Source organism: Pangasianodon hypophthalmus, chromosome 19 (assembly GCF_027358585.1).
Source record: "Pangasianodon hypophthalmus isolate fPanHyp1 chromosome 19, fPanHyp1.pri, whole genome shotgun sequence".
Taxonomy (NCBI): domain Eukaryota; kingdom Metazoa; phylum Chordata; class Actinopteri; order Siluriformes; family Pangasiidae; genus Pangasianodon; species Pangasianodon hypophthalmus.
This window is the reverse complement of record NC_069728.1, coordinates 15,625,360-15,644,342: the sequence shown is the minus strand read 5'-3', so window position 1 is coordinate 15,644,342 and position 18,983 is coordinate 15,625,360. Positions and strand designations below refer to the sequence as shown.

The 18,983-nt window shown below is 35.6% G+C and overlaps 1 protein-coding gene across 1 annotated transcript in view; it reads left to right on the top strand.

The window, feature by feature from the left end:
* Positions 1 to 16,809, top strand: part of clvs2 (clavesin 2) — a 30,123-nt gene extending 13,314 nt beyond the window's left edge. Inside the window, exons 3-5 of the mRNA XM_026922627.3 lie at positions 6,007 to 6,117; positions 6,267 to 6,487; positions 12,544 to 16,809. Coding sequence (XP_026778428.1) covers positions 6,007 to 6,117; positions 6,267 to 6,487; positions 12,544 to 12,637 — 426 coding nt within the window. The 3' untranslated portion in view covers positions 12,638 to 16,809. The remainder of the gene's footprint in view (positions 1 to 6,006; positions 6,118 to 6,266; positions 6,488 to 12,543) is intronic.
* The last annotated feature ends 2,174 nt before the right edge of the window (positions 16,810 to 18,983 follow it).

The window sequence follows — 18,983 nt, the reverse complement described above, 5'->3', positions numbered from 1 at the left end:
ATTTGCAAAGATTACAGCTATATGACTATATATATATATATATTCTTCTACTATTAATATATTCTGCTACTACTAAACATTTATTTAATTTTTTGTCCTCTTGTCATTTGTATTAAATCCTATTAATCTAAATGATTTATTTTAATTATCTCTTGCCTTTATTACATTCTATTACAACTGACTGCATATGTCAACTCATCTGCTTTATTAGTTTGCATTTTCTGTCATCTGGTTGTTTTGGGTTCGACAGCCCATGAGTGTTTTAAAAGGGTTGTTCTAGACACAACTGAGAAAAGCAAAACCATGGAAACCTTTGAGGCCTAAACTTCACAGATAATTTTATTAGTGGAAAGTGCAATCTAGAAAAGTGAGTCAAAATGCAGAAAACATTCCTTTTTCACATTTCTTTTAAACTTACATAAAGGACGGGTTTCAAGCCTCTGTGAAACAGCAACAGTGTGGTCCATAAGCTAGTCATCATTTGTATTTAATCATATATATTCAAAGGTGTATTGTAAATCTGCAGATTTCTGTAATAATTCTGGCATTTCCTACAAAGCAACTGGCATCAAGCAAGTCAGTTAAGTTCATAACATTTCCTTGCATAGCTTTGTGCAATGGGCATGGGGTATGTGCAACATCGACTGAGCCAGCAGTCATTTTCACATAACAAACACAGACGAGAAAGTGAAGAAGACAGAGAACATTCCAGAGAGTGGATTAAACCAGCACTTTACATGAACCCAGGCTGTCTCAGTGATGACATGAGAGTGTTCATGGCCCATCTGGATGTTCAGTCTGCCACCAGAACAGCAGAAAGCTTCCAGTTTATCTGCTCGGCTGAAGAAATGGCACAAGACATAACTGGGACTAAGAGGCTGGAGGTAGAGTAATTATTTGGCTGGCTGGAAAATGGAGCTGCTAAATTCAGGTTATGTTTGCCTTTCGCTTTGCTGTGCAGCACAGTCAAACCGTTTATCTTAACGGGCCGAATCTGCCAAGTGCACCTAAAACACCTGCAGTGCTTCAGTTATTTCATGACCTACTGCTTGTGCTGGTGTGCTGACGTTCCTATTAGCATGTCTGCTTTGGGTAAAACATTATACTGTATCTCCATGGTGATATCACTATTATATCATACCAGGGGTTTGATCCTGAGCTCAGGTTACTCTGTGTGTGAGTACACATGTTCACATGTTCTCCCTGTGTTCATATGTGTTTCCTACAACTTGGTGACCCCTCAGAATTTCTGAATTTCTGCTTGAGTTACTGTCTGTGTTGAGTTTTGCACGTTTCCCCCCGTGTCCTTGTGAGTTTCTTCTGACTTGGTGACACTTATCCTCTATAAATTGCTCCTAGGTCTGGATAAATGTCCGAATGTGTGTGTGTGTGTGTGTTAGAAATACACCATCCAGGGTGTATTCTTGCCTCACACCCTGTGTTCCAGGGATAGGCTCCAGATCCACCTCCATTCTGACCCAGATAAAGTGCTTACTGGAGATGAATGAATGGATTATATGTCCACTTACATGTGATCATTCTCGGACATACTATAGTTGCATATTATAGCATACAGAAAAGTCAGCAAATGGTAAAGCAAATAGTGGAGACATTATAGAGGGTAAAACAGAGTAAATTCGTGTTTCTTGGCTTTGATGCTTTTTGTGAGAGCACTTTCTATCCATCATCGTTCCATCTGGCCGAATTCAGCTCATTCACTAAAGTCTATGGAAGTTGCCCTCTAGCCTCACACTCCGCTATGTGGTTGTTGCTATTAATAAAAAAAGGGTCAGTTCTCTAGAAATTTAGTTATGCCCAAAAGCTATCCCATCTGGCAAAAAAGGAAGCATTTCACTGCTAAAAGTTCTTCTCATGGGACGTACCACACTGTAACTCTGACTAGGAACAGTGTGTCCAATGGGAGTTAGTGTTAAAATCACAAGATCACAAGTGTAACCATTACTGATCATTATTTTTCTTAAGGTGACATTAATACCTGTATTATCAACACACTAAAAGTCGATTCAACATATCTACCATTTAACTCTGTTTTTTTTTCTACAAAACACTACTTATTTAGATTTTAGTATTTGACAATATCTAATTCTAAGTAATGTGTGTGCCTCATATATTTTTATTTTTTTCTGTGAAGCTTTATGAAAAAATGCCAGTTTGCTAGGATACAGTGTGTGTATGTTTTTTCCATTCCATATATGGCAGGCTACTGTTTAAGTCTTTCTAGAAACACCAGAAATTAGTAAACAGTAAACTCCAGAATTATTAGCATTCGTCAAAACATGGGATAATGGGAAAAATATGGGATAAATAACCTGATTGTATAAAAATTCCACACAGTAATTTCAACTCAAACTACTGGAGAAAGTATTTGCACCCCTAAGAGAATATTTAGCTGTTTTATGGCTATAAATGTGTGTGTGTTGTTTTTTTTTTAAACCAGTGTTTGCGGAAATAAATGCACTTCTATTGGGGGTGTCTTTAAGCTTAAAATATCACCCACTGCATGTGTTCATTTTATATATAAGCTTTTGAAGGTTGCCAATAATTCTTGACTTGATTGTCTGTATTCCTAAGCAGTAGAGAAACATCAGATTTACCATATATAGTATGTGCTCTTTAATCCACAGCGCTGTACTATACATATATAGTATGTGCTCTTTAATCCACAGCGCTGTACTATACATATATAGTATGTGCTCTTTAATCCACAGCGCTGTACTATACATATATAGTATGTGCTCTTTAATCCACAGCGCTGTACTATACATATATAGTATGTGCTCTTTAATCCACAGCGCTGTACTATACATATACAGTATGTGCTCTTTAATCCACAGCGCTGTACTATACATATACAGTATGTGCTCTTTAATCCACAGCGCTGTCTTGAATCTGATTGGTCAGAAGGTGTTCATTAATTTTCTGTAACAGCAGCTCTGATAATAGTGCTGGCTGCATGGCATTTTAATCAGAGATTAAAAAAGTAACACAGAAAAAATGTATAATCACAGGTTTTCTGTAGTGAAAATTATTTAAAATTTATAAAAAGGAGTCTTATAAAATTTATAAAGAGGAAAGTCTTAACGTATTGATTATCTGTAACATGACAAGCTGCATTTTGTTTTTGTCTGATTAACTTCAAGAGAGAGAAAAAAGAGAGGCGGTGAGGTAATGACAGTTTCCAGCTGCTATAACATAAGTGATAACTGGAACTGACTTGTCTCTTGGATGTTCCATAATATTAAATGTAACTCTAACGGATATATAAATAAAATGATTATTTCCAAATTGCTGTGGACGAATAAAAGGAATAAAACACTTCAGGATATGCTGTTATTGAAAAAATGGTCAAGTTCGATGTGCTTTGCGTCAGGCTGCATCACACCACTCCAGTGTTGATTATTTTCCTATAACAGCACGTCAACAAGTTTTCATTCCTCCATGACATAATGGAAAATGAGCATCTGCGCATGTTTAATTTTAGACCATGGTACCCATTTAATTTCTGGACAGTAGCATATGGCATGTCTAACAGGTTTATTTCTAGGTGTAACAACTTCAGCGGCCAATTTGAACTCATGTCCTGCACTTCAGTCCCTTTTTTTTTTCCTTTTTAGTGTTTTAGTAGTACAGATCAATTGGGTCTGAAGAGCAGCCAACCATGATGTATTTCAGCATTATTTATCTTCAGCTCTACTTTCACTTTTGTGTCTGAGAAAAGAAATCGCAGGGTTAGAAAAGTGTGTGTAGTGTGTTGGTTAATGCTTTGTGGCCCTCCTCTGGAGTTCTGTCCAGACTTTATGTTCTCTCTCGTGTGGAAGTTGATGCCAAAGGGATTTTCAGTGAACCTCCAGTGTCAAATCCTAATCCGCACATCTGCTCTCCACCAGCAGCACCACCACGCTCTCAATGCTCATAAAGCTCAAAAATGCTCACAAATACCGCAAAAAAACAGCTTTTCTCTGTGAAAGCTGAGTGGCACAGTTTTTTCACAGAGACAAAAATCATTTATTTAATTCTGTAAAAGTAAGATATGAGTCATTTTTATTTTAACTTCTATAAAACAGGAATTAAAATGCAAGGAACTGCAATAACTAGTGCCTTTACATGCACAGTCATAACAAGATTATTCCTGTGGTCATACTTTCGATATCTCAAATTGGATTAAAGCTGTTATTGGATTTCAAGAAATCTGATAAACATATATGGCTTTTGGTCCAGTAATCAGGTTATTCAGTGAATGTGTACAGTTAAATAGAGGACAGCTGTCATGGAAGCAAGAGGCCCCAAGACTTATTTTAACACTACACTCGCCAAATGGCAACAGGCATTTTCTTAATGTTGCAAACAACCAAATAATTACTTAACAATAAAATGACTCTGTGTTCAGCAGAACAGCAGGGAATGTGAATTTTATGCCATGCCATGCTGGTTTACTGGTGGGTTGTAAATCTATAAATCGAGTGCTATGTCACATTTAGGTTTTGTACATGTAATTATTCATTTGATACTGAATTGGGTCTTAAAAAGGTTCCTAGGTCCCAAAAGGGTACTAGATAAAACATTTTGTGAAAAGAAACCCATTCATGTATAGTACTACATAGAATCTTTAAGAGACAAACCAAGGAAACCTTTAGGAACCTAGATGGAGCTTTTTAGCTGTTGTGTTATGTTCATACATTGAGACTGTGTAATGTTATACAGGTCAATCAAATGACAATTTTATACCAGGATATGAGACAGCCCTACAAGTAAGGAATAAAACACTTGAGTGCCTGCCGTTATAGGAAAATAATGAATGACAAGAAAGTGTGATGTGGCCTGATATGAATCAGAGTTACTGTTATTTACCCATAACAGCACATCCCTTCTTTTCTCAGCTTTAAAATGGCTTGCTTTTCTCCCGCAGACAGCTCTCTGGTCTTCATGATGGTTTACCCTTTTTAACAACAAATGCAGTCTTCACAGGCAAAACCCCAGGCGCAAACCAAGACTAGACATTCAAAGCTATCAATTGTTTAAACAATCAAGCTAACAGGGCACACCTAAGCAACAAGAAACATCTGTCAGTTACATGTTCCAATATTTTTTATCACTTGAAAAATGAGTGAGTTGAAACAAAAGGTGCCATGGTCTAAGTTGTTTAACACATCTAGATGTAAATATCAGGAAATGAAAGCTGAAATTCTGAACTATCGTCTCATATTCATTTTTAGATCACAAACAAAAACAAGCAAAAGAATTGGCCTTCTATTCCAATACTTTTGGAGAGGACTGTACCTTAACAATTTGCAGTTTGTTACATTTAACGTTGTGGGATGTACGCAAAACAAAAGTGTTCCCTCACCAGTCTCTCTCTCTTGAAGTAAATAAGACAAATAATTTAGCTTGACTTGTTACCCAAAAACCACAAAGCACAAACTCCTGTCCTGAAATGTTTCCTGTGTTGGAAAACTTATTGATTTCCAATAATTTGAATTGTATTTCTTGAGTAAATAATAGTTTTTTTTTTGTAATCCACATATTATTAGGTTAGATGACATGGAGCGTCCACTATACAAGTCATTAAGAATGAGTTGTTAGTATGGAAAAAATAACAAGCAATTAACAAAAACCTGTGATCCACCTTGCTGCCAGAACTATCATTAGAGCTGCTGAAAATTAATTTACACCTTCTACAGTCCAGTCAAATTCGAGAATTCAGCAGCACTGTTATATAAATGGATAACTTTTCAGTGAGGATGAGTGGATAAACAATTTAATTGTCCCTTTTGGAATAATCTTGTATAATCTGGGATGAACCAGGCAAGTGCATAATAACCAAGTGCTTTACATAACCACCGTTTTGCTCACAGTAAATCATGGGCAGATCATCATTTGTGATTTATCTCTTTAAAATATATGAGTGTTGTGTTCATTGTGGGTTATAACTGTACTTTGGACAGCAAAATTGAAGAACTAATCATTTCTATATTCTGGTCCATACAGGACAGCTTCCCAGCCAGGTTTGGAGGCATCCATTTTGTCAACCAGCCGTGGTACATCCACGCTCTGTACACGGTCATCCGACCCTTCCTGAAGGACAAAACAAGAAAAAGGGTGAGTGAAAGGGTGAGTGAAAAGGAGGAGGGGGCGTAATGGAGAGGAAAAGCTAATCAGATTAGCACCCAGATCAATAGAATGATAGGATTTGCTAGCTAAGCAGACAGTTATTAACTGTTTGTTTTCCTGATGTGTTGACTATCCAGATCTTTATGCATGGGAATAATCTGAATAGTCTACACCAGCTGATCGTGCCAGAGATTCTGCCCTCAGAGTTGGGTGGCATGATGCCCCCCTATGACATGGGCACATGGGCCAGGACTCTGCTTGACCATGCCTATGATGAGGAGACTGACTACTGCCCCGAGTCCTATACCCTTTCTGTCAAAGACCTGGAGAAGGATCTGTCCCCGAAAAGCATGAAAAGGTCCGTGTCTTCCTCTGTTAACACTTTCATTTGACACTCATTATTTACTGAAATCAGTTAAAGCTCTTAAATTATTATTCAATTATTCATCTTACTGCATTACATTCAGTAACTACAGTAAATAGAAATGTAATTATTAGAGTAAAGAATGTACTCGCCAGCGGTTCCTGACACGTTTATGGGCTTAAATATTACTTGTTATACCATAGCACTTTTGTATTCTCAATTCTGATTGGTCAGAAGGTGTTCTCTGACTATTCAGACAAATCATACGTTTACATTAATGCACTCGTTCAGAAATGGTATCGTTTCTATAGTAACAGATGATTCACAGGGACTTATATGGCAGATACCTCACATGCAATCAGATTAGCGAACAAGTGTGTAATTGTTTATATAATGACGTTTTCTGGGAGGAGATGTTTAACATTTGTGGAAGGAGTCTCTAGTGTAAGCACTTTGTAGCAGTCAGAGGTAAAGCTGTTCATTTAACTTTTTATAAATTGCTAAGGTTAAAATTTATATCCAGAATTGATATATTTCTGTCAAGCTGCTTTGACAGTGACAATGTCCAGTGTTAAAAGCACTATACAAATACAAAAAAGAATTGAAACTGAAGTTTTCTAACAATGGCAAATTTTCCAAATAGGGAGCTTTGTGAATTCTCTGTAAAATGACTAGTTGTATTTTTTGTCTTATTAATTTCCAACAAGAGAAAAAGAGAAACTGGTGAAGGAACAACTGTTTATAGCTGCTATAACTTAAATAATGACAGGAACATACTTGTTTTGCGGATGTTCCTCTACATTAAATGTAACTATAAACCGATAAATATATGATGTCTTTCTTTAATAAATAAAATATATAATTGTTTTGAAAATTGCTGCAGAAAAAGAAGAATAAAACACTTCGGGCTGTTTTCGGACTTCATCCTGTTGTTGATTATTTTCCTATATGCAAATAATTATATTACTAATTATATTAGTCATGGTTTGTCAATTAAATCACTAATGTTAATTAAGGAAACCTTAAATTAAGACACCAGTAGCCATTACACACAACAAATTATCTAAAATAAAGCTAAGACATTTATTTCCATTGTGGTTCCCATAACATAGAACAATACAATATTTAAACAGTGATTAATACTTTAACATTATTTATGTTATAATAATTCTAATGGTTTTGTTTTTGTAATGAATTCAATAAATAATATTAGTTAAATCTTATTATAAAACACTACCTTTATTCATTTGACATCACAAGAGACTTACATTTGAGGCAAAAATCCAATCCAAGCACAGAGAAGTTAAAGGAGCTGTGACAGGACAGTGATAAGTGATATAAAACTAAGTTATGCGCAAAGGTGCAGGATAGTTGTAGGAAGAACACACACTAATCAATATGTATCTTTACCCAAGACACAGATTTTCAGCCAACCAGCAGCGAGCTCATATGAAACATTTATTTTTAAATAATGATTTACATTTTAAAAAATGACATTTTAATAATCATTAATAGATTAAAAAACTAATAGCATTTCTAAATAATGTTTTTTGTCTTATAGAAAGTATTGCTTATCAGCAATCTGAATTTTTTACTAAATTAAAATGACTTCCAGAATTATTGGCACCCTTCATGCAAATGGGCAGAAATGAATACATAAAATAACGCATGAAGTGAGTGATTTCTGGAGTGTAAGAATATGCTGTACACTTTTATTTTAACACAGTGCATTTGTTTTAAGTAGTGCAGTTTCATCTGCAAAAACAGATGAAGGTTTCAAAATTATTGGCACCTTCACATTTAACATCTGATGAACCCTCCCCTGGTGAAGTCTCTCCCTGTAATGTCTAGCATAGTTGGACACACTTGTGGAGGGATCTTGGGCTAAGTCTTCTTATAGAATATTGTATTCTGCTTTATATCCTTCGCTTTATGCATGTTGTGTTCGTTGTCAATTTCAGGTACAGGTTTAAGTCTGGAGACTGAGAGGTTCATTGAGTTTGTATTCCTTTAAGCATTTCTGGGTTGAATTTAGTGTACGTTTGGGGTTATTATCTTGTTAAACGCTCCATCTATGGCTATACGATACGACTGAAGACTTGATAAAGTAGTGCCCCACCTCTAGATGGTGTCCAGGCTGCCTATGGCAAGAACCGGCCTGGACCACAGATAAACACAAGGGGTGGTGCATGTGAGTGCTAATAACATTAGTCATGATGCAATCAGATTAACGTTATTATATTCTCCAGGTTGTTATGGAGTTATTTCTTTAGTGATCCTCCAACTGAGTTACGTTGAGTCAGATGGAGATGAGATCATTGTGTATGTATGTGTGTGTGTGTGCGTGTGTGTGTGTTACAGAAGAATGACTAATGACAAAAGTAGCATTTTGCATTTAAAAACAGCTTAAATTAATTTAATCTCAAATGTATTTGTTCAACATTAAGGAACAATGCTAATTAAATTGGCTCATTTGATAGCAAAGTGGAAAAACACACAATTTATTTGCTTCACAGTGTTCGGTCTTTTGAATCATCCAGAGGATTGCTTGAGGGTACATCACTGAGTCGCTTACTAAAAGTGCAAATGAGGAACAGTTCAAAAAGACCTGTGTGCTATTAGAGCTATGGCTCAGTTCTTGTTCCCTGTAATCCTATGGTTATACAGTATACTGTACGTCTGCCTTTTTCAATGTGTTGTAGTTACCTGCTAGATTAGGTCCCATTTACAAGTCTAGAAGTTCCAGTTCATTGTCTTACCGATTGCCTTCAGGGCTTTTTCGAGTTACTGGTCCATGAAAACAGCTTTAGACAAAAAGACGCTGTCGTGTGCCTCCTTCAGTGAGTGATACACTGCTGCTGCAGACTGTTCTCTGGAGCATGAATACATGCGTTGAAGCTTTCCCTTTAGCATCGATCTGACTTCTGCCTACACTGCTGCTCTGTGAGCATAATCTGTCTGAAAGAGAAGACTATAGCCAGAGGCTCAGTGACTCCTCTAGTCTCAGAAAACCAACAGCTTGTGTCCATTACAGCTTAACTGTGGAAGGATAACAAGTTTGCGTCTTTTTTTTTTTGGTGTCACTCACTCAGAATTCTGTATGATAAATGCCTCAGTGTTGACATTTCTGCCTTCCTAGCTACTGAGCACTGAGCACGGAAATTTGCTATTTTGATCTATATTGATATATGTGTGGTGGCCTGGGAAAACACTTTACATAGTGAAATGTAGCTCTAGAGTCCTCTTCTTGGCTGACAGGAGTGGAACCCGATGTGATCTTCTGCTGTTATAGCCCATCCACCTCACTGTTTGGTGTGTTGTGAGTTCTGAAATGCTTTTCTGCTCAGCATGGTTGTAAAGAGTGGTGTTTGAGTTACTATAGACTTCAGAACTATTCAACAATTTCATCAAATTGTGACATTCACTGTGTGACGGAATCACATTTAGCTAGCAAGGATTTGGAGATCTTTAGCAGAATGACTGTTTTTACCAGTGTTGGTTAAAGTGGCTTCTTACCGGAACGTGGTCTCTGCAGGAAGATAGCCTCGGCAAGACTAAAAAGTAAAATCTACTCAAGTTTCTATGCTTTGATGAGTAAGAGCCATTGAGAACTTAATTTGTGAATTACAGTTACTAGAAAACTGAGTAATAACTTATTTTAAATGTATAGAATTGGAGCATTAAGTACAGTCTTTGCAAGCATTAAGTATTAAAACATTTATATACCATAATTGATGAGTATGGTCTATTAAATGACATATGATATTATAACCTATTTATAATTTTAAGTTGTATTTCTGAGTCCTGAGTAATGTGAGACATATTTAAACAAAAGATTTTATTAAACATATAGCATTTCCAATATTTGATTCCTCATAAATTTATCAAGCCCAAAGCTACACACAGCTGTAATGATCAGAGACATAATGCTTCTGCAAAATCACTACTGCAAAGGAAGATTTTATTGCAGTTAACAAATAACATACTACAAACCACATCCCTAAAAACTGCTTTGCTTGGATTATCTTCATTATCAAGCAGCCAGTGTCACCCATTTAAATGCATCTTTTTCAGTGACCTGCCCCAGATTTGTGCATGATGAATGTTAGCATTCTGTCACAAAAGCTGCTTATGCCTCTACTTTAGAAGAATAAATCCGAACTAGGGCAGTGTTGTGGCCAGTGGTGACATTATATAAAATGACCTTTCCAGGTTCAATCTGCAGTAAGTGCATTCATTGTGAAAGTGCACATGGTAATGACACCCTGCTGTTGTAAAGTCCTCAGGCAGTATAAAATATATGTTATATCTATTATTATTAATATGTTCAATTATGGCAATTGCAGAAACCCTGAACCGCAAGTTGTGAGAAAGAAATTCTTTAATTCAAGTTAGTATCTCATTATTTCAAGATAGGTATTTTGTCATTTCAATTGAATATCTTTTTATTTTTAAGATATTATGTGATTATTTTGACTTAATGCCTCATTATTTCAAGATAGTGTGTCATTATTTTGATTTAATATCTAATTGTTTCAGCAAAATAACTCATATTTCATGATAGTATATAAATATGTTATCTCATTATTTTGACTTATTAACTTGTAATTATCTTTATAGGTTATAAGTTATAAGTTGTTATAAGTTATTAGCTCATTATTTCAATATATGTGGTTTTTGATGCTGACATAATATCTCATAATTATGATGTAATAACCCATAGTTTCTAGTAAATATCTTGGCATTTCCTATTATTATCTTAGTATTCCAACATGTTATCTTTTATTTGCTTATAATAATAATAATAATAATAATAATAATAATAATAATAATAAATCTTATTCTGCATGCTGTTTCCCAGATAGTAAGTCAGATGTTTAAGTGTAATTCATTTGACACATAAGTATATGTCTAATGACTGGAAATCCACTTCAGTGTGTTCAAGGTTTTGACCAAACACTTAAACTGATGCAATGTTCATGGCAGCCATTTTAAATGCTTGAATTTGGCGTAATTATTTATATAATAACACAATAACCTACTGTCCAATATGTTAATAAAGTTTCCCTATCAGCACCATCGGATCATTACTTAAACCTAAAGAGTTTATTACACTGAAATTAGTAAACACATACCTGTGTAGTAAATGGCAACAGCTGCTCTATTTACCGAAACCAAGTCAAAATAAAAAGCTACTAAGTTAAAATGACAACTTCTGGAAATAGAATTATTAAGGGGAAATAATGATCTAATGACATTATATCTTGAAATAATGAGTTAGGTCAAAATAATGAGATATTTATTCAGGAATTACGGACTACAGGATGTTCTGTTATAGAAAAATAATAAATGCCAAGTGGATTATTTTCCTATAATAGCATATCCCGAAGTTTGTTATTCCTTTTAAACCACAGTGATATGCTGAGGATTACGATTGTTAATACATTAATGAATGACATGTTGCTCTTTTTAACTATTCACCAATACAGTTGATGCTATGGAAAATCCACAAGGCAAGTTAGTTCCTGTTATCACTTACGTTATAGCAGCTGTAAACAGTCTTTCTCTCACCAGCCCCTCTCTCTTTTTCCCTTGAAATTAATAAGGAAAAACAAACAAACAAACAAACAAATAGGATCCTAAAACATAGCTTGTCATCTTACTGAGAAAATGGAAAGCGCAAAGACTTCCGTGGAGGAAAACCTACTGACCATTGCATTTTTTTGTTGTTAAATAGAGACACATTTTCCTAATCCATTTATCAGTAGTCTTAGATTAGAATAAGTGTATTAATATAAATCTATCATTTATGTTACGAACAAAACTATTACGAGAGTTATGTGCTGTTATAGAACATTAACCAACATCATCAGATTTGAGAAAGCAGTGCTGTGGTACATGTCAAAATAATGGCATAGCAATCCAACAATTTTTCCATATCTTGGAATTTAGGGCTTCTCTAAGCAATAACCAAAGCCAGCAAAAATATATGTAAGCCATGAAACTACTCCTTCTGATGCTGATCATATGTGTTTTATTCATACGTGCAGGTCCCAGTCTGTGGTGGAGCCTGGAGTTCTTAAACGGCCAGAAAAAATCAAAAGTGAGGAGGAGAACATGCAGCCGCTGCTTTCGCTGGACTAAAAGGCTTTTTTTTCTCCAACAATGAGCAAACATCAAGGCCTGAACAGTGGGGAGGAAGATCACCCAGTTCCCACAACTGGAGTATAAAAAATGTACAAAAAAATGTTGAAAGAGATGTAAGATGTGCAAAGCATCTGGAAATACTGGGCTGAGACAGCATTTAAAGGGATATTTTTGAATCAAACAGCTAATGGAAGACATCCATATGTAATTGTTAAGTGCCAATTTAAACCTGTAAATACACTTCAGCTGTAAGCGTAGGTTTCGGGAATTAATTGTGACATGAATACAAATGTAAAGACTGCTGTGAATATTCTGTATGTGCTTCATGTAGTGAGAGCGGTGTTGTAGGGCACTGAGGGCTTTTCATATTTCGGTTTTCCAAATCACCATGTGCAAAGCTCAGGATTTATGGCCATGATTAGAACGTAAACTAGAAAGGCGTTTGGCTATTAACCATGTCGTACAAATATATGATGCTTTCATTAGAGTAAATATTGAACATCCAGTGTTCAGGTTTTAGTCTTTTGACTTTGCAAAAACCCCTTTACGCTGCAGCAAGGCATAATGGATTACAGTTTTTTCAAAGACATTATTTCGGCACAGCCTGAGCTTTGCCATTAGAGTAGGAGGAGACTGCGTATAGCTTAGAGGGTGTTGTTGATATATTTCTTTTCAATTTCATTTATTTATAGTGACAAAATATTCAAGACTTTTTCCATCTTTATTCCAGACAAATTGCTTAATCAAAGACTCATATGCCTACAAAACTTTCATTTTAGCTAGATATAATAATGGCTAGTTTATGTTTCTTGTAATGAAATATAAAAAAAAGAAAAAGATAAGTATTGGCACCGTTGTAATAGGCCAGCATTAATATATGTAGTGTATTGTGCTCACCTGACAGCAATGAATCCTCGTTTCTATTGATTAGATCTGTTAACATTAGATAAAAATTGTGACACTGAAGAAGTGATTTCTAAAACCAAGGAATTGACCATGACAGGAACAACACTTAACCAGTGGATATTGGCTTTTCAGTATGGTCAGCTCAGTAAGGTTCTTTAACTGCATTATTTGATTTATTGCAGTTTCTGGCAAGTTTACATATGAAGTTAGACGGAGGAAATGCATTCAAGCTACATTTTTGAAAAAAAAAAAAAAAAATCCATCTAGTACTGTTGAAAGTTTTTGGTAAAACCATACAACAAAGGGTTTCCCTTTATAATTTCCCGTGGACTTTGATATTATAAATAGAACTTCTTTAAAAAGATACAAAACCTAACCATCTAAAGGCTATATTCTATATTGTATAAGATCTATATTGTGAACTCTATAGTGTACACCCTTAAGGCCTATCTGGATGGGATTAAATTTACACGGGGCCCTGGAGTAATCTCCTATTTTACAGGTGTTCCTCTGAGACTTTATTTCTATCCAGATCAGACTTGTCTGTGTTTTTCTCTGTCCTTCTCTGAGAAAATTACAGGCCGAATTACGAGATACTATTTTTCACCAAACTCAGCAGTCGTCTCATCATTTTAGTCCCATCCGGATGCACATGTCCGTGATTTTCTATGCAGAGGGCACTTTGCATTGGAAAAAAAAAGATGTTTGACTGCTGCTACTTGCCGTATTCACTCTAATAGTGCATGTATCAGTGACTCTTCCCAAGATACTAAACACTTCTCAAGTCACGAGTCACGAAACAAAAAAAAATGATGGTTATAAATAGTATAAGTAGTCAGCTACAACCCTTAACCATCTAAAGATACCTTGAGGAACCCTAGTTTCTAAGAGTGCAGGAGCAAGGAACCTTTTTTTTTAATAACAAGAGGCTCCTTTAACTCGAAATTAACTTCCATAAACCCTCCTCAATCCTCAGTACATTATTTAAATATGTACAGTATTATTTTGTTTACTTATTGGAGCTTTTCCCTGAACTTTCTACTGACCGAACACATTATTTATAGGCTATATGTTTGGATTAAACCACTTCAGTTCAAGGGACCAGTCAAACTGGCAAATATCTATAAGAACTCAATCATAAATATCATAACACTCATAATGGTGGGTTGTGATTTCACCACTGTAATTAAATTAAAAAAATCACAGACCCTCACTATGCTTCACTGACCCTTTTTTGAGAATCAATGCATTAAAGGGTTCTTTGGTTTTGTCCCTTTGGGGAAATTCTTAAACATTCTTCATAAAACTGTACAATAAAGGGTTTCCCTATCAAGGAAAGGTTGTAAGTAGAACCTTTTAAGAGCGCTATACCCATTACCCATTTAAAGAACCATTGAGGAAATCTTATTTTCTAGGACTGTAGGTTTATGTGCAGGTTTATGTACTGGCTTTGTACAGGTGAATTAAATTTTGCAAAATTTTCCAGTTTACATTTAGGTAACTAAATAATAGAGCATCTTGCCATAATGATTTGGTATATGGTTTGGACTATCCCTGTAAGAGACACTAAATATGTTCCCACATCTGCAGAAGTTTCTGGGTTTACTGGTTGTTCTTCTCTAAGTGATTCAAAATAAGCAGGACTCACCTAATTGAGTAAGTTGTTTGGCATTAAATTTGCATCGAGCAGTCTTAGTCTTCATCACCAAAGTTCTTAATTTGGTTTCTCCACTTAAAAATTGAAAGCTAATTCAGAGTGAATTAAGATTTGGTATATGCAGTGTATCTTAATGTATGATAGTCCTGGCCCTAGAGTTCAGTGCTTTCCCTGAAGATGGTTTAAGACTATGGTCCTTGATGATTCACATGTGTACATTGAATTGATGAAACTCAGAAATAGAAACTGGAACTATTGGATTAAGCATTTGCTGACACATCAAGAAAAACATAAAATTTTGCTGTACAGGAGGAATCCAGGAACAGACTTGTAAAGTATCTTATACTGCATATACAATAGGAAAAAAAAATGAAGAATGATAAATTAAGATACTGTTAGCTTTACCTGCTCATTTCATGCATCATCAAAATCTGATCAGTTTGTAAAACCGGCTTCTGGTATCTTCTGCAACCAGCTTGTTGTGTTGTTGTTTGCTTTCAGTTGTTTTATACAAAAAACAAAAATTGTAAAATTAAAAATCGCAAAATGTTCCTTAAGACACCAACTTTGGCAGTTATAGACCTTGAGCATTATGACGTAATGTATTAGGATGGGGTTTGCTTGGCAAATGTGGCTCGGACAGATGACATCTACAATACTAAAAACGGCGACAGTGCTTCTCAGACCACCTGAAATGGTTTGAACAAGTTTTTAAATGCTGTACATGCATTTTTAAGTAATAATCCCTATCTAGGTATAAATTCTGGATATAAATTGGGGATCAGAGGTAAGACTGTTGGTTGCAATTTAAATGCAGCAGACTTGACAAGACAAATTTGACTTCGATTTAGACCAAGCCATGTACGTAGGTTCTCATTTTTGCATGTAAGACTTTTGACTAGAGTATTCTAAGCCTACAGTCATATTCTGGTGAACTTTTGGCATATAGAGTATGGCATATTGGCTGATAAATATCATATTGCTATTTTGTTTTCTAATCTATAGCCAGACAGTATTATTTCCTGTCTTATTTCCTGTTAAAATCTGGAATATTTGTACCAAGAAAGTAAAGTTGATATGGATTCGGTCCTAGTATCACTGTCAGAACCAGTGGTTTAAGATATCGCTAAGTTGTCATTTATACTTTAACTCTTGCACCTGAAATAAGCACTGGGAATGTTTTTTAAATTGTTTCCATTTCAAGCCTTGTTTTCTATGAGCACTCATGTGAGTACAATGTATTGCCAGTACAACCAAAGCTACCCCAATCACCGAAACAAAGAATAGTTCCCTGCTTTTTTAAACACACCTTGCTGTAGGAATATTTCAGTATTTCTTGTGTACTCAAAGCGTTTTTTCTTTTCAAAATTGCCAATTTAACTTGCATATCATCTTGATTGTATATATAATGATGATGATTATAATAATGAAAGACCCCATACAGTGTGCTGATGATATTAGACAGGAAACCACCTGTGATTTAAAGGGAAGTGTTCAACAGGTTGTTATATAAGTGTATATGTTGTTACAAACAAAATGCTGAAATAAGTTATGTAACTGAAACAGAAGTACGAATAGAACAACCAATAAATATTGACACATCTTATTTAAACTCCTGTTTTTGATTCTTAAAGATCTCTGTGCATTTTCTTGTTTGTGCATTTGTGTGTCTTTCAGGAAGCTTGATGGGAGTTTTGAGTACTCAGTAAATTTACAAAAAAGAATATACTCTTTTCTCCTTACATTTTGACCTTCAAAGCACTCCTTAAAAATCTCAAATGCCATGATATTTTTTTCTATTTTTCTCTTGCCCAGCTGCTATGCCAATCATTTTGTTTCACTAATTTCAAAAAAAAAAAAAAAAAAAAAAAAACATTGAATTTACAACACCACTAAATAAAACTGTGCTAAAGGTCCCTTTTCAAAAAAATAAAAAAATAAAAAAATAAAAAAAAATAAAAAACGCTGCAGGGTGAAATGATTTCTGGTAAGCCTTACGCCCGATTGTTAACCACACGATCACCAGCATTTTTATCATCATCACTCGCAATGGGAACATCATCTTTGTCAACACTGCCCAGACTAAATTACAAAGATGTGTCCTTAATTATTGAATACTCAGTGATGAATGTTTTAATGATTAATGATAAACAAACAAACAAGTAAATAACTATATAGATTATTCTTTATTGAAATATTTTAAAAAATATTTACTTTTTATACTTGAATACTTGATTAAGTTTAAATGTTGATACTTTCAGACTTTCAAATAAGTTGTAACGCGGCAGGTGTCTTTACAGCAATCTCAGGCAGGTAATCAGCGTGAATGTGTACCTGGCCACGCCTCTTTATAAGCGCTCGGATTGCCTCACTCCGAGTGCGGACATAGATCTGTGCCAGGTAACAGAGCAGCGCCATGCTACTCTGGTAATTTTCGGAAATGTAAATTAGAGAAGAAAATATTGAGGTTAGGAAAAGAAAAGGAAAGGAAGGGAGAGAAAATATTGAGGGAAAGAAAGAAAAAGGAGCTTAGAACTAAAGAGGAAGTGAAGTAGGCAAAAAACTAAAGAGGAGGATAGACTGAGAATCCTCACTCTGAGATAAATATAGCTCTCTTAAGTTAGAAATTGTTCCTTTCTCATTTGGTGCCTTTAAGTTCGTCCAGAAAGAAGGCCGGTTTGAGTTTTTTCCCGCCTCGCTTTTCAGTTGAGCCGCTGGCTCTGAGTTTTCTCAGATCAGTTTCACAAGCACTACAACAATCCCATGGAGTTAGCTCAGCAGCTAACGTTCATTTTAGGGGTACACAACCTCTCTGGTTTGTCCTGCTCAAGGCGTTTCTGTTTTAGACGGAGCCACTTTTTGATCCATCTCCGCACTTGGCTCCATTCCACACCATATATTGTCCTCCCGGACAAGCGGGCCCTGCGCGACGCTCTTGTACATCCTATCGCCTAGCCCCATAACACAAGTAGCTTTTTGGCTCCATACTTCTACTTTTAATTAACATTTAGACACTAAACATATTTTAACTTAAGTAGAGTTTCTCAGTACTTTTTCCACCCCTGGTGATGGCCCACTTTTACTATGTCATCTGGCCCACATACGGCAGCCAGAGCACAGCCGTAATACCACCTTAACGAGACTGTATGCTTAGAACTTGGCCTAAAATTGAAACATTGCACAAACATTCGTTGCATTTGGGCAATTTTCCAACTGCCAGATTCCAGTTGCTATTAAAATCTTTAAATACGGCTACTTCTAATTGCCATTGCCATAACTAAACCCTAAACTCAGTTTCATTTGGCCCAGATCAATCATCTGCTATCTGAACTAGCTTCCACACACAACATGATAATTATAATTTCGCCTGCAAAATATGTCCTGATTTCAGGCTGGTCTTAAACAGTTATCTTCCCAGTGGTGTGGGGTTTGATCTATCAGCCCCAGACCATCCCTCTGATCTGTAAACAGTCCAGTCATGGCTGACCTAATTTGTAATTATTAACCATCATCAATGAGCTTGTAGAATGTGGAGACGTCAAATGTCCAACTGTCTCTTACGAACTGTACGAATCTTTACATCAGATGTAAAAGACCAGTAAAAGCTGAACTGAAGACATCAGTGTTTACTGGAGTCATAATCATGACTGCTAGCATGTAGCTCTTATGTCTTTTGTACAGACAGTACTCACTTAGCTTATGACTTTATCAACAGCTTTTGCTATTGTATTTTTTTGTTGTTGTTGTTGCAAAATGCACACACAACTAGCACAGACAACT